Source organism: Ambystoma mexicanum, chromosome 8 (assembly GCF_040938575.1).
Source record: "Ambystoma mexicanum isolate Mex_15411 chromosome 8, UKY_AmexF1_1, whole genome shotgun sequence".
NCBI classification, from domain to species: domain Eukaryota; kingdom Metazoa; phylum Chordata; class Amphibia; order Caudata; family Ambystomatidae; genus Ambystoma; species Ambystoma mexicanum.
The window spans coordinates 748,645,695-748,669,700 of record NC_090929.1 but is presented as its reverse complement, the minus strand read 5'-3'; the positions used below and the strand labels follow the sequence as shown (position 1 = coordinate 748,669,700).

Below are 24,006 nucleotides of genomic sequence, written 5' to 3'. Positions count from 1 at the left end.
TATTTCAAACAATTAAGAAAATCCCTAGTATCCTTTAGATAGGTAGGGGTTGCTTGTACAAGGGGTTGAAGTAGCATATCTACATAAACCAACAAGGGTCGAAAGATACTTTCCGTCCCGGCGACTATAGGCCTCAGTGGTGGATTTAGGCGATCCTTGTGAATCTTTGGCAATGCGTGGAATAAAGGCGTAATTGGGTGTTTGTTGATCAGATATTCAAATGTTTTGTCACTAATCCAATGATTGACTTTTGCTTTTTCTAGCATCTTCAAAATTAGTGACTTAATCTCTAGAATGGGATCCAGGTCTAGTTTAATGTATGTTCCCTCCTCACTAAGTAGGTCTAAACATTTCTTATTGTAGAATGAGTTATCCATTACAACAATGGCTCCACCCTTGTCAGCAGGTTTAATGGTTAGTAATTCGTCTTTAGCCAGATTTTCTATATGCTCAAGTTGACTATTTTTGATATTCAATGGGGTATTCCTCTTGTAGTTAATTCTGCTAAGGTCTTGTAGAACATTTTTTTTTTCCATAAGATTCAGTACTGAATTTTGAATTTGAGGGTCAAAAGAGCACTTTGGACGCATTTCAAGTAGATCATCAGTAGGTGTTTGAGGTTCCATTGTTGGTTCTGATCAAAGAAGATTTTCAACCTTACTTTCCTCACTAATCTATGTAAGCAAACCTTCTCATCAAACAGCGAGGTGTTCCACGTTGGAACAAAAGATAATCATTTGTTAAGTGTGTTTAATTGGCCACTAGTGTGTTTTGCTCTGCTTCCCCCACACTACAACACTTCCAGGCTTATGGTACACTCCCGAGGCCAGTCTCAGGATCACAGCCTGGGTTGTTTCCGCTACACGTACGTTCTGTTTTCTTTGCGGGTGCACCAAGAGATTCGCCGGATCTTGACAGTATATTCCACTGGTACATAGAGCTTAAACAAGAGCCGCCATGAGCGCTCTACGTCCCAGACTTGTAAATTCACTTGTACTACCACTTCCTTCATACACAAAGTACGCGAAAGATGGGTTTAACTAGTTACATTAGAAAATACCTTGGAAACCAAATTATGTATTATTTAGAATTGTTGAAGCTATACAAATATTAGATATCGGGATGTCTTTAAGGCACTGTGATATTCTTTGAGTCATAGACCAGGCTCCTTTCATTGTCAAATGCATGTTATTAGATATAGTAGTGTAGAGGATGAGGGGTGGGGGTGGGGGTGGGGGTTTGGGTTTTAGGGTTGGTCGGGAGGAGGAGGAGGAGGAGAAAAGAAAGTAGGGCAGTCATTGTGTCAGGTATTTTGGCATTTCTTTTATTTTATTTTTCAATAACCAAGTATGCAATAATTACCTATGCCTATCAATACAAAGCACAAACATTGGTTAATTCTGTGTGCAAGTGAATAAATTAAAAAAGAAAGCTTATTGCTTAATCATTGTACACTCTAGGAAATGTGTCACTTATCGATCAGTCAAATTAAACGTGCATATCAAATCTAAAGTATAATACCATCTATGAGTACTAAGGGAAAATATTGCAGTTCCTCATGATGGCAACAGATCTGATGGAGCTTTAAGAAGTCCTAATAAATAATCCCATTTAGAGTAGCTAGCCTCAGTTGTACTGTGCGACGCTCTCTCTGCTGAAAGTGATTTAATCGTTTCCCTTATCCCAGGGTGAAACATTTGCCCCTGCCTTTATCACTTTATCAATGTATGTGTAGTCCTTGCCTTTCAATGTATCACTATCAACCTTTTGACTCGGGAGGATAGCTCAGCGGCAACGTGCTTGCCTTGGAAGCAAGACGACACAGAGCAACACAGATTCGATCCCCGGGTCCGCGCTTAGAAACCTCTGGGTATTAAGCGCGTTATAATAAACTATCACATCAGATCACAAGTAGGAGATACATTTACTTATAACACCTATTTTCCACTTGGTGACACGAACGCAAAGTATCCTAGTACCTCATTCCACTGTGGAAATACTCCATCGTTTTAACAGGCCATCTGAAAAAACCCAGCAGATTGACTTCTGACATCTGGGATGTTCAGAACTATTATCAAAGCCAAATTTACCCCCAGGAGCAGGAGTGATATAAGCTCTATTCAGAAATGTAAAATGTATATGCTTAAGACGGTCGTTCCTAGATACCTCCTTGGCCTAATTGCACATAAGCCTTATCCTCTGTCTTCCAATGTTATCCTCCCACTTGATTTTGCATTTGAGTTAAACCCCAGAGGTTGAGATTAATTATAAACCTTTCCGACCATCACCTCTTTTTGTTTTGCTATAGGTAGCAGACCATCAAGTCACAATTTCCTTGGGATAAACATATGAATTGATTTAAATACACAACAATCTAGGGAACATGATCATCTTTGCTCTTAAAATAAGTCCCACGATGGAGCAAGAAAGCCTACACCATTTCTCAAGCTATGCTGCCAGTTCGTCAACTGCTCCAACTTCATTAGCATCATATCTTGTTATGATCAAAGTCGACACATATCCCAAAATATTTAAATGATAATGTAAAGACAGGCAGAAACCACATGAAAAAAGTGAGTGGCCATGGGGTATATTACGGACCTGGCGTCTATGCACAGACGTATTTGTCCGAAACTCCTATATAGTATCCAGCAATTTAAACGTATGATGTCTCTGTATACTGATGACATTCTGCAGTATGCAAGAGAACCAATGCATATGGTTTCCCCCTTATGTCTCTATACTGCAATGTCCATAGAATGGCAGCTAGGTGTAGTGAGTGGTAGAATTCCCCATTCCTTTGTGATGGGGGGGCCACTCACATGGGACTAGATTGGTCTGGCTGCTACACAACGTGCTTCCCACAGGGTAGATGAATAGGGATCCCGCAGTCTTGCCTCTTGCCAAGGCTCCCTTTCAGTCCATCAGGGGTGTTAAAAACTCCAGCACCCTGCATTACTATAACCCCAACTTCCAAAGCGGAGTAACAGGAAAAGACTGTCGGGAACCCTTCCTTTTTCACTTTCAAACATGCGCAGTTCCAGGATTTCTCCGGTATTTGTTTTCTGAACGTACCCGCTGTATAGAGTGGGGAACTGTGCGACTGCAAGCGGTGTGGTTAGACAGACGTTGCAGTAGACTGTATGTTTGCTTCTCTGGGCTGAAGGGCTGGTTCCAGAGCATATCCAAGATGGCACCAATGTTGCCTTTGCCTTTTAGTTGCAGAATCAACAGGTGAGAAAAAGTCAATAATTGACAAAGTGGAGAGACTTGCTACTACAATTTTTTATAAACATCCTTTAAGGGACATCGAAGGAAGAGCCCAATCAAAACTCTGGGACAAACACATAACAATCAGAAAAATCACAAAGATTAAAGAGAATGCGTAGGCCCTAACGAAATCCCTTGCTGAACCTAGTAGGCGCAGCAGACTGGGGGCAGAAGGACGTGTTCATTTGCCGCTTCCTGACGAAGAGAGACTGTCACTTGGTGAAATGTAGACTAATGGTGCCTATGACCCCAATACAAAAGTGTGAAGAGAGTACGCATTGAGCAACTGAGCTTCATTAATGTAATGCTGCTAAATTGCCATCTTGTTCACATCCGTCACATTGTCTTATGGTTTCTGAGAAATAGGGAGGCCATGTGCTAGCCAGATGTTAACAAAAGGCCAGAAGGTAAGACTTTGCTTGGGCAAGATAGGACCCATGGATTTAATTTGCTTTTCTGATGGGTCTATAAAGGGTTAGTAAGAGTGGAGGGGCAAGGTGAAGTGGCACAGTCTGTGGTTACAGGGTGGGAGTCGGGTGAGATACCATAAGTCTTCGTGGGACCTGACCGTTTGAGAAAATCTTTCTGGTTTTCTTAATTGCCCAATGTCTCTAGGAAGTGATCAAAGCATGAAAAGAATCTGGAGAACTACCTTTTTTTGTTCTTTTATCTTAGCCAGTAAGCCTCTTTTTCTCTGTGTGCCTGCCATCTTTCCCCCTTGTCTGTTTTAGTAGATGTAGGGAAAGTAAACTGGTGAGGAAACTGGTAAACACTGCACGTTCTTCATAAGTGGGTGAGCCAGGGTTTGGGGAACATCGTGCTCCAGATGGGTTGTAGGCAGGAGTAGTGGAGTCATTACTTTTTAGAAGGCTTGAAATATAAAAGGGAAATGTAGTTGGTGAAATAGGTTGTTTCCTTTCTCGACTGGAGTAAAAATATATGTCATTTTAAAGCACATATTTATTGTCATCCATATTATTTTTGGATGGAGTTCTTTCTATAAATCTGGGCTACAAGTTTAAAGTTGTAAGCTATTTGCCACTTATAAAAGTCACTCTTTCTCTCAGTTCTTCACATGCATGCAGCACACCTGCGTTGCTTTCCGAGTCAATTAACACTTGCATGTCCTGAGTGCAAGTTTGAACGACTACTAAAATTAATATATTTTAACTATAATGCCGTCTTAAGCTTAGGAAAGACATTTGTAGAGTTCTGCTGTGGTATGTTCTATGGATGCCTATAGCTTTTACACATAAACTGAGCAGGCGCATGTTTCGAAATTGATATTCAATGAGCAGGAGTTTAAACCAACTCATGGGTGTTGGGCATCCCATAGTAGGCAGGAGATACCACAGGGGAGCCAGAGATGTTTAACTTTGTGTCCATTTTGTATGAACCATTGCTTTTAAATGTGTATTAGATGCAAGATGTGTTCTCATTTTCTCATGTTTCTTTATTAACCTTCTCAAATAATCAAAGTGAATGTCATATTGACATGTTTGGAAGGCATCATTTGTCCCTAGGAGCCAAAAGTAGCTGTTGGTTTCAAGCTAACCAGGCTGTACTATGCTAGAAGCAGGAGCTAAATGGCTCCCAGCTCCCCTCAATTTTGAACCGTGAGGCAGCATCAAGTGGTCTAGGGATGCCTCCAACCTTGTTTGTCTTGGGGCATTTTCTGATGCCTGTCTTACCTTTCCTGCCCTCCAATCCACCTGGATCTGCTTGGTCTGGTTGCTTTGTCTTTCTGGTGCCTTCCTCCTTGCTTGTTTTCACCAGTGTGTCGCCCTTGTGGGAAAGCTGATTCTTCTTATTTTGGGTCATCTGGGTCATCTGGGTCATCGTTACAGGGATAAAAGCCCTGGGTGGCCGGATTCTGTGAACAGATTACTTTTGTCCAATGGATCTTTTTGCCGTCCCGGGCCATTTTCTTCAAAATAGGTGCCATAAGTAGTTGCCCATGGACCCGCGGTTGGTGGAGTATCACCTGACTCTATGGTCGTCGCTTTCAGCAGGTCTCCTTCTAGCACGATTTGCCATAGTTAAATTGACCTGAATCCTACTTTACTTCTGTCTTCCTGCGGCTTTTAGTTCTCAATCCTGGTACTTTATCTTTTTGAGCGGGCCTCCCTCCTCTGGTGTCCTCTGGGGTAAGTTTACACCTTTTTATACATCTATGAATTCGGACTTACTTACCTGACTTTTTCCCCTTATAACCATTGCTGTGCCTATTTACTGTGTCCTGGTATTTTCTATGGCCCTTTTTGCCAACTTGAAAAACTCTACTTAAATAACTTTAAAGGGTACTTAACTAAACGTTGACCTTTTTGCTGTGTTCCCCTTGTGTCCCTGGAGTTTTTCGACCTAGAAAGAGATTTTTAGCTAATCCTTTGATTTATTGTGCATTTTTCAATCCTTGTATTACATTCTGTGTATTGGTTACTTTTGTGCCTAATTGCTTGGCATGTAATTAAACCTTATGAGTCGTTATCTGCCTAATTTAACCCAGAATGTTGTTAGCCCCTGGGCGTTTTTATCCAAGTGTTACATTCTTGTTCTCCCTCCAATTGGTACGTGTAATAAATCATGTATCATGAATGCTACCATGTGATAGAAGTGTTGGGATGCATTCTGTTATCATGCCTGGCATAATGGGTCATAAATATGACTCTAAATGTGTTTTACTGTTATCTAGGGTTGTCTTTTCACCCTCTTCCGTAAGCCCCTTATCTCTCTGGTGCCTACCACCAGGAAGTGGGCCTTTGTTAGGAGTGGGTACGGTTGTTTTGGCCCATTATGTTTTGTGTACATGCACTGTTACAATGTGATGTGCAACCCAAAGTACATATTCAGATGTAATTTTCTTTATGTGCAAGTGTGATTTTTTTTAAATTTTTTTTTTTTTGTATTATTTTTTTTTTCTGTATACCAGTGTGGTGTACTCTCTGGGGGTAAATATTAGGAATAACTGTACTTCACTACCAGCCCGCCTCCCTCTTTGAGTTAAGCCTGACTACTCTGCCAAAGCTACCATTCCAGTGAGGTCTCATATATGCTTTGCTTGGAACTATGTTAGGTAGTTTTACATCCCTTGCCAGAGAGCTGTGGAAAAATCTTCCTTAAACCTCTTAATATGGTGAGAAGGGCACCCCTTCCCTTGCTGAGTGAGAAGATAAAAATATCATAGGACAGAGGAAGCCCCAGGACGAAAATCAGAACCATAGAGCGCGCTGGACTCTGGGGTGAAAAACAGACTGTGGAAGAGGACCAGAGGGAAATAATTAAACTTGAAAGCCTGATGTGGAGTGGGTGGGGTGGGGGCGGGGGCTATAACTCAGCCACTGCCTGAGAACTGAAGAAAAGAACAATTTGCTGCAAGGCCTTTGAGGGCTTTATCTCAGACCCTGCTAAGGGCCAGAGACTAGAGCCTGTTGATACTTCGGGAACAGAAGGCCGGACCTGGATTGGTGGGTAATGAATACAGTTTGACAATGTTAAAGGATATTTGTACTATGCACTATCACCACCGGAGTGGTCTCCTGGCGCTCTGGCGGATCTGAAAAGGAAAGGGGGTGGGGGATGAAGTTAGTGGGAAAGAGCGGGATAAGTACAAGAGAGCAGTGATGTGCTGTTGGCAGCTTCAGTTCGGTTAACACCGTTCGCTGAGCTTGGGGGTGCTTTCCGCTCGGTAGTTGCGGTGTGCTGTTGTGCGAAGCTGTGTGTGGTTTGTTTTGTTGCGGTTTAGTGAAGTTTGTGCGGTTTGTTGTGCTTTAGGGTTGTGGTTGTGTTTAGTTGGTTTGAGAGGTGTATTCAGAGGGGTGAAATTGTTAGTGAGTTGGTTATTGGCCTTGCTATCTAGAAGTGATATGTGCTAAATGTCCACGTTCTTGCTAGATGTGGCGCGTGAATATATCTGCATTTCTATCTAAATCCGGCACTGGCTAATATTCACAATCCTGTCTATATATGACATATGCCAATATTCACTATTATATCCAGATTTGGCACTGGCCCTCCTTCAAAACCTATCTAGATGAGAATCAAGCTAGTATTTACAATTGTATCTAAATATGGCATTGGTAATATTCCCAATGCAGTCTAGATGTGGCAAGGGTTAATATTCGCTTCTCTGTCTAGATGTGGCACTGGCCGACATTCATAATCCTGTCTAGATGTGACACAGGCTAATGTTCACAATTCTATCTAAATGTGGTACTTGCTGACATTCATAATTCTATTTAAGTGTGGCACTTGCTAATGTTCATGGAGTGGGTAAGGTTGTTGGTAGTGTTGGGCATGTAGGCTAAATCTGTCCTCATGGGGTTGTCGCTAGTGTTCTATTCCACCTAGTGCTGTCTCTTTTGTTGTTGTAGGAGTTTCCTTAGTCGGTTCTGGGTGTTGTCTGTGCCATCATATATCCGGTCAATCTGTTCTTTGTGTTTCCTGTTTGATTGTTTAGTTTCAATTTGGTTCCGAGGTGTTGAAGAGCCAGGTTTTTAGACGGTTTCTAAATTGTAGGTGGTCTTTGGTGTTTATTTCTTTCAGGATGTTGTTTCAGGTTTTTGCTGCCAGGTGGGAGAAAGGGGACCCCCCTAGTTTTTTCTTGACTTATGGTTTTGGTTCCAGGTGGGTTTCATTGCTTGATCTAAGGAGTCTCATTGGCTGGTAGATTATTTTCTTTTGTAGGAATTCTGCTCCCTGTCCGCTAATTGCCCTGGGTTTTATGCACATTGTTTTGAACGTGATACAATGTTTGATTTGGAGCCAAAGTAGTATTTGTGGTGGTGGAGTGATGTGGTCTCTTCTGGATAGTTTGAGGAGGAGTCTGGTTGCTGCATTTTGGATGCGTTGTAATTTCTTCAGGTGGTGTTCTGGAATCCTGAGGTAGAGTCTGTTTGTGTAGTCTATTGTTGCCGTGATGAGGGCAACGATTGTTGGTGTTTTGTGGATGAAGGAGATGAAGGATAGGATTCTTCTTGTTGTGTGAAGGAGAAAGAAGAATTTTTTGATTATTGCATTTACTTGTGGTTCTAAGGTTAGGGCGTTGTCCATTAAGACTCCCAGATTTTTTACAACCTTAGATGGGTTGGGCGCGGTTCCCATTTCTGTCGGCCATGGAATGTAGGTGGTGTTCTCTTGGTTTTTGGATATAATCACAATTTCGGTCTTTCCTGGGTTGATTTTCAAGTTGTTGGCGTTCATCCAGTCAAAGACGTCTTTTAGACATTCTGTTAGGGTTGAGTGATCGGCTTGAGTATCTGTAGATGATTTGAGTGTCGTCTGTGTAGTTGTAGCATGTAATGTATTTTTTTAAGAGCCTTATTACTGGAGTCTGGTAGATGTTGAAGTATAGTGGCGATAGTGAGGATCCTTGTGGTACTCCACAGTTGTTAACTCGTGGATTTGAAGGGTTTTATCCATACGGTTTCTGTCCTGTCTGCAAGGAATGATTTAATCCAAAGTAGTGCCATGTCTGTTATACCTATATCTTCCAATCTTTTGGTTAGGGTGTCCTGGCTTACTGAGTCGAAGGCTGCGGAGAGGTCGAGCAGAATCGGAGCCGAGGTTGCATTTGGAGTCTGCATTTGTTTTTAGGTTGTCCCAAACTAATATTAGTGCCGATTCTGTTCCTGACCCGGGCAAGGGGGAAAAAATACTTGTGATAAGCTAAAGGTAATTACAGGGGAAGAGGAAGTGAGTGGAGACTTTTTTGCTAGGAATTAGCTTCCTAATGCAACAGAAAAGAGTGCCTACTTGCAGTTAGCAAAGTGTTAGTCACACCCAGGGAACGAGTGTAGCCACCCATAACCAGAGGGAAGAAATAGCTTTGCCAAGAAGAAACCCAAAATCAAGACGCAAGATGGGCACCATAACACTAAGACTGGAGGATCCAGACAAGAACAGTCCTTTTTAGATGGGCACTTATCCCTAATTAGTTCTCTATCCTTACACTTTCAGTCTAGACGTCCCGTTTTGAGTTGTTGTATTAGGCACACTTTGGTCCTTCAGCTGTTTATCCCATCCTGTACCCCTTAAGAAATTGATGTTCAAAGGACAAAACCAGGGATTAATCTGGAGGATGCACCTTCACCTGGGAGGACCAGAGAAGCCCATCAAAACAAATGAATACCACACCTTCGTGTTCTTCCCATCCTTTCCACTGTATGATCTGAATAAGCCAGATCAACCTTCCTGTTTTGTCCATGTAGACATTCCCTTATCCTAATCTGTGTCCTACAGTTGCAGATGGCCACAAACTGAATGCACTGTTGATAACGGCCTGGTTGGTGGGCACACCCTGCCTGCAACAACCAAGTTAAGGGCCCATGCAAAGCAAGGGCATTCAAAGCATGCTCGGTGGTGCAGTTACCACCAAGGTTTTTATTGCCATTATCGCGCATGAATGAAAGATGTGGGTGTTCAAGCCTATTTCTTTTTTTTTTTTTAAACCAATAACTCTGCCCAGTTACATTTTCATCACTGCAGCATTTTCAGGGTAGTCCACTTTTAATGTTCTGTGTGGCCATAGTAGAAACTGAAAACTTCCTAGAAGCTCAAGAATGCAGCAGGTGGTAAAGGTTTTGTTTGAATATTATTTTTTTCGATTTTAAAGCAAAGGCACACGTGCTCAAGGATGAGCTAGTTGGGTGTGATGTTCAATTATGGCAACAGAAGAGCAAATTTTATCGGAGAGTAACACCCATGTTCTCAAGCAGCCTCATTAACTGAGGGCCCCCCCTCCAGTGTACTAATAGAATTGCGCATACGTTGCCATTGTGAGTAACATTTTACAGATTTTCTTACTGAAATAATACCTTCTTTTACAGAATCTAGGTTCATCAGTAATATTGTAATGCTTTAACTACTTGTTTTCTTTTTCAGTATGATGACAAAGAAGAAGTTGTCTTATGGATGAATACAGTTGGACCGTATCATAATCGACAAGAGACATATAAATACTTCTCTCTTCCGTTTTGCGTTGGTACAAAAAAAAGTATTGACCACTACCATGAAACGTTAGGAGAAGCTCTTCAAGGAGTTGAATTGGAATTTAGTGGTTTAGACATCAGATTTAAAGGTACAAATTATTTAACTTTTTGATCAACTTTTTTGTATGGTTTGCTGTGCAGAAAATGAATGACGAAATGTTGGTACTTCCCAGCCTTTCTGACCAAACTTATTTGATATTTGTTGTGTTTATTGCAAATAATAATAGTGCCTGCGTTGTCTGAATTATATTTTTTGTCTGTTATTAAACTTGTCAAAGAAGCACAACTTACAGTAAATGGATGACAGAGGGAAGACTTGCAGGGAAGACTTGCATTCTTCTGAAATGCGCATCAAACCTTACTGGTCAAGGGTGAACTCAAATTGGGACTCATTGTTCCCTTTAATGGCTAAAAACAGAGAGCACACATTCAAGTTGCTAGCTACATGGCAGCCATTAAAAAAACTCACTTACCACTTCAATTCTATACATTCATACAGCACACAATTTCTTACTCGCCAAGAGTCAAATATCACTAGCCAATGGCTAGTGGCGAGTACATGTTTTGCACCCTGGCTAACAAGATTCAATTCCGATATAGCATCTTAAATGCAAATAGTACCTCTGGTTAAACGTTAACATATAAAGGGGGTTAGACTGGACAAAGCACATGAATCATTTGGTTGTGTAAGCACAACACAGATTATTGCAACATCTCCAGTTGACCTATTACTTTAGAGCGAGAAGCCACTTGTTTCACCTCTGCTTGGCTTTTTTTTTTCTTCTTTTTCCCTTCTTTGCCCCAATCCCCCATGCACCCTGCCAGCCCCCCCTACTCTTCCCCCTCAATACCCTCTCTGGGAGAGGTGCTGACAGACAAGGAGTAGACTGTCTTTCCTCCAGGGCTAGATGTTAATCGTATCCTGGGCTGCCTGCTGGGGGTGTGCCTCAGGTCAAGATACCACACTGCTCTGTAAAGGTTGAGAAGTTGTCATGGGTCGTATATGTGCATTTTGCGATTAGATGGATATCCCATACCTTTTTCAGCCAATCTAATTAATCCGGCACAGAGAGTTGTCTCCATTTTTGTTCTACTGCCAGTCTCCCTGTACGTAGAAGTGCCTCTGACATCTCTATAGGCGTCATTCTTTGGTGGGGATTCCCATCTAGATTCTTGAGGGACCAGTGGGGGTAAGGCTCTAGGGGGACCTGTAATGTATTTCATACAACTCAGCATTTCTGTCCAGAAGATCTGAATTGTTGGACATGTCTACCACATGTGGGCGTAGGTCCCCACCTGCATCCCCTACTGAAAGAGAGGAGCAGGCAAACATATTACATTACTTCACGTGGTCCCTGTGCCAACCATGCAGAATTTTAATGTTCTGATGTTTGTTAATCTGCTTAGAATCACATGCTGTGCATAGTCCGACATCCAGTGGTCACTGCGGAGTATTGCATCTTGTTTTCCGAAAGTCAAAAAGGGGACGTCGACATAGGTGTGCCTGTAATACTATCCCTATAGTGACGTGTAGTGTACCCAAAATCTCTCACGCGTCTAGGTCCCTCAAATTGTTTTTTTCCACCCAGAATACTGGTTGCCTTATGCAGAGCTCGTAAGAGACATTGCCATTACCATTTATTCGACCCTTGGTCGTTTTTTGTCAGTTATCGTTAATCCAAAACGCCTCCAGCCCTCTTTCGATGGCTAAGCAATTTCCCTGCCGAGTCGAGATCTTCGGCGGTGGTTTTGACGGAGGAGATCCTATCGGCGCTGCCGAACACGTTGCCCCGCCTCGCCGGCCTAGACAGTAGGGAGAGTGGGGGTTGTTGTGGACATTTCTTTTTTCTTCTAGAATGCCTTTCTCCCCCCTTTCCCTCTGGGTCGTTGTCACTTATTATTACATCCTCAGCTATGGAGAGGACTCCTTTTAGATTTTGCCCTCGTTGTAATGGCAAATTCATGTGGAAGGATAAGCATAAGCGGTGTAACCGCTGATTACCCCTCGACCACAACGAGGCCGGCTGTGCGGCCTGTAAACTCCTTTGTCCAAAAACTTAGGACCACAGGGTCAAGAGGTGAGCAGCCTACGCTATGCCGAAGGCCGGTTCCTTACCCGACGCTTCTGAATGTGACGAGGGGGATAGTGATAACGCTACCTCCGTATCGGAGGTTGTCGACCTCTCTAATGAGCGCTCCCGCTCCTCAGCGTCTGTCCCCAGCCCCGAAAGGTTCGGCTCACGCCCTACTTATGGGGTTGTACACCCCGGCGACGCACATGAAAAAGTAAAAACTAAACACACAACCCACGGACCTTCCTCGACTAAGTCGAAGAAAGCCCCAGCACCAACGGAGACGCCGAATCTTCCTGCAGCCTCCGTCGACCGCAAGGGTCGCCAGCCCTCCCCGCAGCTGCATGCATGACTAGCGACTGGGCCGTCCACTACTAAGAGTGCTACCACCAAAACGTCAGACGAAACGCCTCGTAAGAGAGCGACCGTCGGCGAAAAGGCACCGGCACTGCTGAAAACTGTTCACGATCAGCCCTCGACGGACAAAATAGTCGTCGAAAGCCTGGCTAGAATAGTCTCCACTGATGCTCTAAGAAGAACGGCAAAAGTCTGTGACACCTGCTCACAAGGCCAGGGAGATGCCGAAACCTACGGAAGGTACGCCCGAACCTCCCCACCCGCCGAAGGGAAGACCTAAAAATACATCCCCAGTGTCGGGCCCACGAGAAGGTTTCTCGGAGGGCGACGGGGGTATAAATTCCACGCTATGGGAGAGATCTCGACGCCTAGAGGCGGAGGAGCACACATTTCCGCCACTGGACCGTTCAGGGTTATCCCAGTGGACTATGGAAAGATTTCAATCGTGTATGGACAAACTAGATAGATTTATGTCCACCCCTGAACATATTACACCCAAAAGGCCAAGAGATATACTCCATGAAGACCCTAGGACCAAATATCCAAGACTCTTTGACCCACTCGAAGAGGAAATTGATACATATGACCGCACTGAAGAGGACCCACATTTTCACGAAGATGAAGAGTTCCTAAATACTGAGGATCTAAAAGACCCTCTAGGGGACTTTGAAGAAGACCCAGACATAGATGGATCACAGCCCTGGCAGTCTCCAGGGACGTCTACAGACCCTGACGTCTTAGATCTGTCCTCTCCTCAGACCACACCGGTCAGAAACCCGTCACCTGTGGATGACCAACCCACTTTCAATGCATTGCTATGCAAGGCGGCAGCACATTTTGAAATTGACACGGGAAATTACTCCAGAAGTAGACTTTGTGGAGAAAATAATGGAAAAACCACCTACTAGCCAGGCCATACCCCTTCTTGTCTCAGTCAAGAGACGCCTCGTCCCATCTTTATCCACACCTGCATTGGTTAGGGGTGTCAACCCAAGAATTGAGAAGCTTTTTAGTCCCTCACCGTCGGATCCTTATATATTAGGGGCCACTCCATACCCCATTCCCTGGTAGTAACCACCACGAGGAAAAGGGCGGGGGTTCCGCTATCTTCTAGCGAAGCACCCCTAGACAAAGAGGGGAAAAAGTTTTATGCCTTGGGAAAAAGGATTACATCCTCTGCAGCTTTCTCCACTCGGATTGCCAATAACAATTCTTTGTTGGCAAGCTACGGTGATGCCCAATGGGGGGAATGTTACGCGAAGGCCTACAAGAAGCTCCTGAGCCCTTACAAACCCGTTTGTTAACCATTGTGGCAGAAGGTACTCCGGTAAACCAAATCATCATTAAGAACACGCTAGATGTTGTGGAAACGGCTGGCCGGTCACTAGTGCAGGGGTTACTTCTTAAGCGTCATGTTTGGCTCAGGAACTCTGGTTTTAAGGCAGAAACCCAGGTGTCCCTCATCAACAAACCCCTTGAAGACTCAAACTTGTTTGGTAAGGTTGTGACGACGCACTGGAGACAGCTAAGAAGGAATTTGAAACCCTGAAGACTCTGGACCAAATTACAAGACCTCCTAATAAGCGAGGTTACGGCAACAGACGCTTTTTTCGTGGCCAACGACAAAACCAACAACAATACTCCTTAACAGGCAACTGGTCCTCCACTCAGGGAACCAGTGGACAATATGCTCAGAGGACAACATTGTGGCAAGGGAAGAGCTGCCAACACCAAATGACCTGAAAGTTCGTGTCCCCTCCCATGCATCTCCGGTCGGGGGCCGGTTAACATTATTCCTACAAGCATGGGAGGAAATTGCCACAGACTGCTGGGTACTGTCAACAATAGCCCACGGTTACTGCATCGAATTCAGTCGGTCCCCTACATTCAGACCCCCAAGGGGAAGACTCCTGTCACCGGAACACCTCTCCATCCTTCTTCTGGAAGTCGAACTGCCACTGGAAAAAGGAGCAATAGAGGTCGTGCCTCTATCACAGGTAAAGGAGGGTATTTATTCAGTGTACTTCCTTGTACCCAAAAAGGATTTAACCATGCGCCCTGTACTAGATCTGCGCCCAGCAAACAAATTGGTAAAACCTCAATTCGAACAAAGGGACTGCCTTGTCTTTCCCTCCAACGAGAGGGTCCAAAATATGCTGTTTGAGAGCCCTGAATATGTTGCCGGTCGAGAAGTGACGGTACGCAAAGCCATGCGACTGCTAGGAATGATGGTGTCATGTATTTTTATTTGGTACCTCGCGCGCTTGTGCATGCGTCCAATGCAAGAGTGGCTCAACAGCCAGTGGTGTCAGGCCAGCAGACAATGGGACGATCTAGTGGTGGTCTCACAGGCCTTGGTTCTCTCGCTGCGATGGTGGTCGAAGGAAAATCTTGTGTTGGGGAAACCATTCGCCACCCCCGCAGTGGAAGCCACTCTATCCACAGACTCATCCCTCACAGGATGGGGGGGGCTTCACCTATCCCATCAGACTGCACACGGAGTTTGGCCTCGAGTGTGGCGTCCAAACACATAAACTTGCTGGAACTGCTGGTGGTCTTCAAAGCACTGAAGGCTTTCCACACACACCTACAAGGGAAAACAGTGCAGGTCCTCACAGACAGCACCACAGCCATGTACTACCTGAACAAGCAAGGGGGCACTCACTCTCCAGGACTGTCCAAGCTGTCCCAGAACATCTGGAAGTGGAGTCTCGGACACATGTTCCTGTTATCTCAACATGTACCAGGGGAACTCAATCTTCTGGCAGATGAACTCCGCAGAGACTTACCTCTGCCCGCAGAGTATGAATGGCGACTACACGAAGACATTGTCTCCAACGTTTTCGCAGAATGGGGCTTCCCAGAGATCGACCTGTTCGCAACTCTGGAGAACACCCAATGCCAATATTATGCCTCCAGGTACCCCTAGAACAGCTCCAAGGGGAACAGTCTCTGGATAACATGGTCAGGGAAATTTGTCGACGCTCCACCCCCCGCCCTCCTCCCGACTCCACTTCGCAGCAAGATAGTGCACAAGATGCACCAGGAACCTGTTAGCCCCCATGTGGGCCTGACAACCCTAGTTCGTTCTTCTGATGGAGAAGTCACCGTCTCCTCCGGTGAAACTACCATGACTACCATGCCCGTACAACATGCTGTCACAGGACAGGGGCCGAACGCTGCACCCATGCCCACAGACCCTGAACTTGGCAGCCTGGCTCCTGAGGTCATAGAATTTGGACATTTGCAGCTCCCACAGAGATGCATGGACATTCTCAGAGAGGCAAGGAAACCGAACACTTGTTACTGCTACTCTAGCAAGTGGAAACGGTTTGTCATCTGGTGTAAGTCAAAGAGCATCAACCCTGTTGACTGCTCTCCCACACAAATTGTTCTTTACCTGACTCAGGATTGGTCTTTAATTCTATTAAAGTTCACCTAGCTGCACTCTCCGCATACACCACGTCTCAACATAAGGTGTCATGGTGGAAAGTTCCAGTTATTAAAGCCTTCATGGAAGGAGTGAAAATAATTCACCCTCCTATATCTAACCCAGCTCCCGGATGGGACCTGAAGGTTGTACTAACCAGGCTAATGGGCTCCCCCTTCGAACCCATGCATGAAGCAACCCTTAAGAATCTCACTCTTAAACTGCTTTCTTGATAGCTATCACCTCCATTAGGAGAGTGAGTGAACTACAAGCGCGCATTATACTAGATCCCTTTGTAACAGTTCACAGAGATAAGGTGGTTCTACGCACACACCCTAGGTTTGCACCAAAGTTAATTTCAAAATTCCATGTCAACCAGTCTATAGAACTACCAACGTTCTTTCAACACCCATCAAACTTGGGAGATAAAAGCCTGCACACACTTGATGTGCGCAGAGCGGTCATGTTTTATATGGAAAGAACTAGACCACTGAGAAAGACTAATCCGTTCTTTATCTCTGTGGCGGCAGGAAGAGGAGATGAAGTTTCCAAATCTACTATATCTAGATGGATTGTCCAATGCATCACTATGTTACACTCTTGCTAAGAGAGAACTGCCCTTCAAGCCGAGAGCACATTCTACTCGAGGCACTGGGGCATCCATAGCATTCATTGCAAATGTTCCCCTTGAGTCCATTTGCAAGGCGGCAACCTGGATTTCTGTATACACCTATACAAAACACTATTGTCTGGATGCCCATTCTAGATCTGATTCCCAGGTGGGACAAGCAGCACTAAGACATCTTCTCTACTGTTCTTTCTCACAACCCACCTCCAACTCCGGATACTGCTCGCTAGTCTATGCACAACATGTGATTCTATGCAGATTAACAAACCTCAGAAGACATGCATTACTTACCGTAAAAGCATTTCTAATGGTTGTATCTGCTTAGATTCACATGCGCCCACCCTTCCTCCCTGCTCGGATGGAAGGTACATAGATGTCTTATTACTTTCTCTTTTCTGTACTCTCACTTAGTGATAAGGCTCCCTCATGGCAGAAAAATACAAACAGAGGGACCTCGACGTGTGATGGATTTTTGGTACACTACACGTCACTATAGGGATAGTATTACAGACACGCCTATGTCGGCGTCCCCTTTTCGACTTTCGAAGAACAATACTCCGTAGTGACCACTGTTGTCGGACTATGCACAGTATGTGAATCTAAGCAGATACAACCATCAGAAATGCTGTTACGGTAAGTAATGCATGTCTTCTGTTCCATAGCTTGTGTTGACGGGGTCTTGTGGAATCCGACCGTATATAATTTTCACCCAGAGGTTGTTGGGGATCAGAGCACCAACCACCTTTTCCCACTAGGCCTTCAATTTAGGATTGTCTTTCTGGCTGCTAATGATCCGAATATTATATACAATTTAGAAATGATGCCTTATTTCTTATTTGGACCATTCCAAGAACCTTCTCAAACGGGGTAAGTTGCCTGACCAGGGTCTCCTTACACTTGGAGTTGAGCAAGCTACCTTGGTGTCTTAAGTAATAGAACACCTCTACGTTATCCTTCCCCAGCATCTCCTGCACTTCCGCATAACTCTGGAGTTGGCCCTCAGAAAGGAGATGGCTCACCCTTTTAGTACCAGGCTCAACTATTTGTATGTGTACCTCTGTTCTGTACAAATCTTTCAGAGGGCCCAACCAAGAACTCTAGGGATCGGCATGTCGAAGGGTTCTGATTGGCCCTCGAGTTTCTTCATAAATCCCACATCAACTCTAATGTTGGATGCCTCTGGATCTCACGTGGTATCAACTCTGGTGCCACAAGAGGTCTCTAACCTTTCTTGGGTGGTTCTCTAAGTGTTCTAAATATGACCAATACGTACTATCATTGCGTATGTGTTCTAGCATAATTCTGAGCTGCACGTCCTTATAGCATAGAAAGTAATCCGGAAACCCAAGGCCACCCTCCTCTTTGGGCAGAGTCAGTCTTTAACCCGTCTCTAGCTCTCTGTCCCTGCCAAATAAACTAATAGACAATGTGGTCTAATTCCCTAAAAGAATTTTCGGAATGGCCGTGGGGAGCAAGGTGGATAGCAAAAGAAGTTGGAGAATCTGGCCAAACCAGGATAACCTGACCACAACCCATCTTTTGAAGTCCTGTTTCAGCACTTCTGTGAATGGCTCATAATTATGTCTGTAGAGCTCGTCAAGATCCCTGGGGATTATAATGCGCAGATATTTTATGGATCGTTGCTCAATGGTCGTCCTGTAAAAGTCCCCCTCCCCCCCACTTCCCGGTGTTGGTTGTTATCTCGGTTTCACCTACGGGAAAGATACAGGACATGGCGAGATTTATCTCAAGTTCTGTGAACATTGCATACTCTTGTAAGACTCCCCTCTCGTAGTGACTCCCCTGGGTTTTGATAGGTATCCATGGATGTCCTCGTTAAATAAGGAGAGTTGGAACTCTACCTATCAGCCCCCCCAGTAATACTCCTGATCCCGGGATCCTTTCTGATTGAAACTGCTAATGGTTCTAATGCTAAGGTGAGAAGGAGAGGGAGGGGGGACTAGGGACCACTCTGCCCTCTAATTAGTTGGAGTGGGTTAGATAATGTACCATTAACCATCACTGGCCTTTGGGCCATCGTACACAAAGGCCACCCATTTCCGGAACCTCTCCCTAATTCCAAACCTCACCAGACTCAGGATTACACATACAAACACCCACTCCACTTGATTGAATGCTTTTTCAGCATCAAAGGGGACCAGGTAGGGGTGCCTCCTTTCGGGTTTGTGAAAGGTGGATTAGATTAAGCATTTTTCCTATGTTATCTAAGCCTTGTGCCCCTAATGGATCCCACCTGGTCCTCCTGGATAAGGATCGGGAGAAGGCTATCCATTTTGTTCCCCAATACTTTGGGCAGTATCTTTACATATCCGTTCAATAAGGAGATGGGTCTATATGAGGCGCACTTACTGCATATTTCCCGGCTTTCAGAATAAGTGATTATAGCCCCTAACCTAAATCTCCCTAGTGGGTTCCCGTGTAGTACATTATTGAACAAATGAAGTGTAGGGGGCGGAACATCTTATAAAAGCTATTGGTAACCTTCCTCCCCTGGGAATTTACCACTCTCCATTCCTTTTATTTTTGATAGGACTACTTCTATTGTTATCTGAGAATCTAATAATGTGAAGTCGTCTGATACAAGTCTGGGTAGATCCAACTCCCAAAGTAATCTATATAACTGCCTGTCATTTTCATTCTGTTATATATATATTTCTGATGTTTGTTAATCTGCTTAGAATCACATGCTGTGCATAGGTCCGACATCCAGTGGTCACTGCGGAGTATTGCATTTTGTTTTTCCTAGTCGAAAAGGGGACGTCGACAAGGCGTGTTTGTAACACTATCCCTATAGTGACGTGCGTTGTACCCACAATCCCTCACGCGTCGAGGTCCCTCAGATTGTTTTTTTCCGCCCAGCTTATGGTCGCCTTACGCGGAGCTCCTAGAGAGACATTGCTAAACACTTACTGCGGACCTCGGTCCTTTATATATACTTATTGTTAAAGATCCCTCCCCTCGACGTCAGCTGTGAAGCTGTTTCTCCGCCGAGCAAGTTTTCGACGGAGGGGAAGAGACGGAGAGATCCTTCGGCGCTGCCGAACACGTGGCCAGGCCTCGCCGGCCAACATACAGTAGGGAGAGTGGGGGTTCGAACTTTTATCTTCTCGTCGAGAATGTCTCTTTCTCCCCTATCTTTCCCTTGGGGTTGTTATCACCAGTTATTATTGCCTCAGCTATGGAGAGGACACCTTTTAAGTTTTGCCCACGCTGTAGAGGCAAATACACTTGGAAGGACAAACACAAGCTCTGTAATCGTTGCTTGCCCCTCGATCATAAATAGGACAGCTGCGCGGCCTGTAAGCTCTTGAAACCAAGAACTCTTAAAGAACGGAAAGTTAAGAGGTGGGCGGACTACGCTATGTCGAAGTCAATTTCCTCACGCGCCGCCGCTGTTACAGAAAGTGACGAGGAGGGTGATAACTCGACATCCGTTACGGAAGTCATTAACGCCCAGAAAGAGCGCTCGCGCTCCTTGACGTCCGTCCCCGGCCCCGACGGGCTCGGCTCACGCCCTGCTTATGGGGATGAACACCCCGGCGACAAGGACGCACACAGACCCCATAGGCCTAAGCACACAACCCACGGCTCTTCTTCGTCGAGGACGAAGGATCCATCAGCGCCGAAGGGGGCGCAGGGCACTCCGGCGTCTACCTCAGACTGTAATGGTCTCAAGCCCCACCCGCAAACGCAGCCGCGACCAGCGATTGGGCTTTCATCTAACACGGGCGCTACCTCAAAAACATCCGATGTAACACTCCATAGAGTGGCCGTCGAGAAACAACGCGTAACGCAAGCAACGTCGACTCCAGAACCCTCTACTGACGAACTCGTTGTCGAGAGCCTGGCGAGAATTGTTTCCGAGGACAAACGTAAGCGGACGACGAAACAGACGTCGAATACCGCACCAAAAGATATAGAAACGCCAAAAAAGCACAAAAGTAGCCAGGAACTGCCCCCTTCATCTAAGGGCACTTCTGAACTACCGGAGGGCTTTTCTGAGGGCGACGGAAACCTTTCGTCGACGTTGTGGGAGCGTTCTAAGCGTTTTGAAGGTGAAAACACTGATTTCCCCCCTCTAGACTATTCAGGGGTTCCCCATGAGACCCTTGAAAGACTCCATTCTTGTATGGAAAAAATGGAAAGGTTTTTGGGTAGCCAAAACCCACCCACACCCAAAAGACCAAGAGAATGGACCCAGGATGACCCTAGGGTCAAGATTCCTAGGCTGTTTCCCCCTTCTACAGACGCATATGACCTCACTGAAGAGGAGCAATACCTCCAGGAAGATGAGGAGTGTTTGGGTGGAGAGGAAGAACATGAGGAAGAGAGGTTTGAAGAAGACCCTTACACTAGTGCATGAGCTTTTGAAGAGGATACAGCTACTTCACAGCCCTGGCACTCCCCATCAGTGCAGCCTTGGCAATCCCCATCAGTGCACTCAGACCCTGATGTCTTTCAGCCTTCTCCTCCCAAGGACTCCCCTATTGGAAACACCTCCCCCATAGATGACCAACCTTCACTTAATGCACTGTTGCGCAAGGCAGCAGCGCATTTTGAAATAGACACAGGGGAGACTCTTCCGGACATAGACTTTGTAGAAAGAGTTATTAAAGAAAAAGCCCCGGTCAGTCAGTCTATTCCGCTCCTGGCTTCTATAAAGAGAAGAATAACTCCTTCCCTTTCCAATCCAGCCTTAGTCAGAGGGGTCAACCCTCGGATAGAAAAGCTCTTCAGCCCTTCGTCCTCTGACCCTTTGTACATCAGGGGACATTCTATTCCGGACTCCCTTGTAGTGACTAATACAAGAAAAAGAGCGGGGGTACCACTATCTACTAGTGAGGCACCACCTGACAAAGAGGGCAAGAAGCTCTATGCACTTGGGAAGAGAATCACGACCTCCGCCGCCTTCTCAACCAGGATTGCAAATAACAATTCCCTACTAGCTAGCTAAGCAGATGCACAGTGGAGCAAGCTGCGCAGCGAAGCAGAGGAAGCACCAGAACCCCTGCGTTCTTGCCTGCTAGCTATAATATCAGAGGGAACTCTTGTAAACCAGGGCATCGTAAAGAACTCCTTAGATGCCGCAGAGACAGCTGGCCGTTCCCTTGTTCAGGGAATACTTCTCAAACGCCATGTCTGGTTGCGCAATTCGGGTTTTAAGCCGGAAACACAGGCTTCCCTGATAAATAAACCCATAGAACAAACACATCTGTTTGGAAAAGCAGTTGATGAGGCCCTAGAACATGCAAAGAAGGAGTTTGATACCATCAAGACTCTTGACCAAATTTCTAGGCCACCTAACAGACGCAGCTATGGCAATAGACGCTCCTTTCGTGGCCAACGCCAGCAACAAAGCCAACAGCAATTTTACTCTGCTACCAACTGGCCCTCTAACCAAAGCACCCAGTTCAGTCAAAGAGGCCAACGTCGTGGCAAAGGAAGAGGGCGCGGCTCCAGTCCCAAAGGCCCCACGCCCAATACCAACAAATGACCCGAAGATTCGGGTCCCCTCCCATGCATCACCGGTCGGGGGCCGGCTAACATCGTTCCTTTCAGCATGGGAGGGAATAACGTCAGACCGCTGGGTATTATCCACCATAGCCCACGGATACTGCATCGAATTCAACGGTTCCCCGAAATACACACCCCCACGGAACCGACGCATGACACCGGAACACCTCACTATTCTTCTTCAAGAAGTAGAAGAGCTACTGAAAAAAGAAGCTATAGAGGCTGTCCCCCTATCTCAGGTAACAGAAGGTATTTATTAAGTGTACTTCCTTGTACCCAAAAGGGATTTAACCATGCGCCCTGTATTAGATCTGCGTCCAGCGAACAAGTTTGTCAAACCCCAAAGGTTTCGTATGGGGACCTTGCAGGAAGTAATCCCACTGTTATCACAGGGGGATTACATGACAACACTAGGCATGAAAGATGCATGCTTTCATATTTTAATGTTGCCAGCGCACAGAAAATACCGAAGGTTCAAGATAGAGAACAAACACTACCAGTTCAGAGTACTACCCTTCGGGATAGCATCTGCACCAAGGGTATTTACGAAAGTACTGGCAGTGGCAGCGGCCCACCTGCGCAGGTTATCCATCCCGGTATACCCTTACCTCGACGACTGGCTAATAACAGGGGATTCTTACGAAACATGCTTCTCCAATACCCAAAAGACCGTAGACCTTTTGTCCCAACTGGGCTTCTCCAACGAAAAGAAGTCCAGCTTAGACCCCAGCCAAATCAAACAATTCCTAGGGGCTCTAATTCGAAGAAGGGACGGCCTCGTCTTCCCCTCCAACGAGAGGGTCCAAAACATGCTGTTTCAGATCCCCTGTTATGTGGCGGGTCGAGAGGTGACGGTACGCAAAGCAATGCGCTTTCTAGGGATGATGGCGTCATGTATTTATTTGGTACCTCACGCGAGCTTGCGCCCAATGCAAGAGTGGCTTTACAGCCAGTGGTGTCAGGCCAGTGGACAATGGGACGATCTAGTGGTGGTCTCACAGGCCTTGGTTCTCTCGCTACGGTGGTGGACAAAGGAAAACCTGTTATTAGGGAAGACTTTTGCCACACCCGCAGTGGAAGCCACTCTAACCACAGACGCATCCCTTACAGGATGGGGGGCTCCCCTATCCCATGAGACTGCTCACGGAGTGTGGACTCCGAGCTTAGCATCCAAGCATATAAACCTGCTGGAACTACTAGCGGTGTTCAAAGCACTGAAAGCCTTTCAGGAACACTTGCAAGGAAAGACAGTGATGGTCCTCACAGACAGCACCACAGCCATGTACTACCTCAACAAGAAAGGGGGCACTCACTCTCCAGGACTGTCCAAGCTGTCCCAGAATATATGGAAGTTGGCTCTCAAACGCAACATGTTCCTACTATCGCAACATGTACCAGGGGAACTCAATCTGCCAGCAGACAAACTCAGCAGAGACTTCCCCCTGCCCAAAGAGTACGAATGGCAATTGCACGAAGACATCGTCTTAGACGTCTTCACGCAATGGGGTTTCCCGGAAATAGACCTGTTCGCAACCCTGGAGAACTCACAATGCCAAAGTTACGCCTCCAGGTACCCCCAAAACCAGTCCAAGGGGAACGGTCTGTCGATGCAATGGTCAGGGAAATTTGTTTACGCCTTTCCCCCGACTCCCCTCCTCAACAAGGTGGTGCACAAGATGCACCAAGAGCAGGTTACCATGATACTAGTGGCCCCAATGTGGGCCCGGC

At 45.7% G+C, this 24,006-nt stretch overlaps 1 protein-coding gene across 1 annotated transcript in view; it reads left to right on the top strand.

Moving 5' to 3' along the window:
- Positions 1 to 24,006, top strand: part of TM9SF3 (transmembrane 9 superfamily member 3) — a 620,447-nt gene that overhangs the window by 64,956 nt on the left and 531,485 nt on the right. Inside the window, exon 2 of the mRNA XM_069610571.1 lies at positions 10,150 to 10,345. Within this exon, the coding sequence (XP_069466672.1) occupies positions 10,150 to 10,345 (196 nt within the window). The remainder of the gene's footprint in view (positions 1 to 10,149; positions 10,346 to 24,006) is intronic.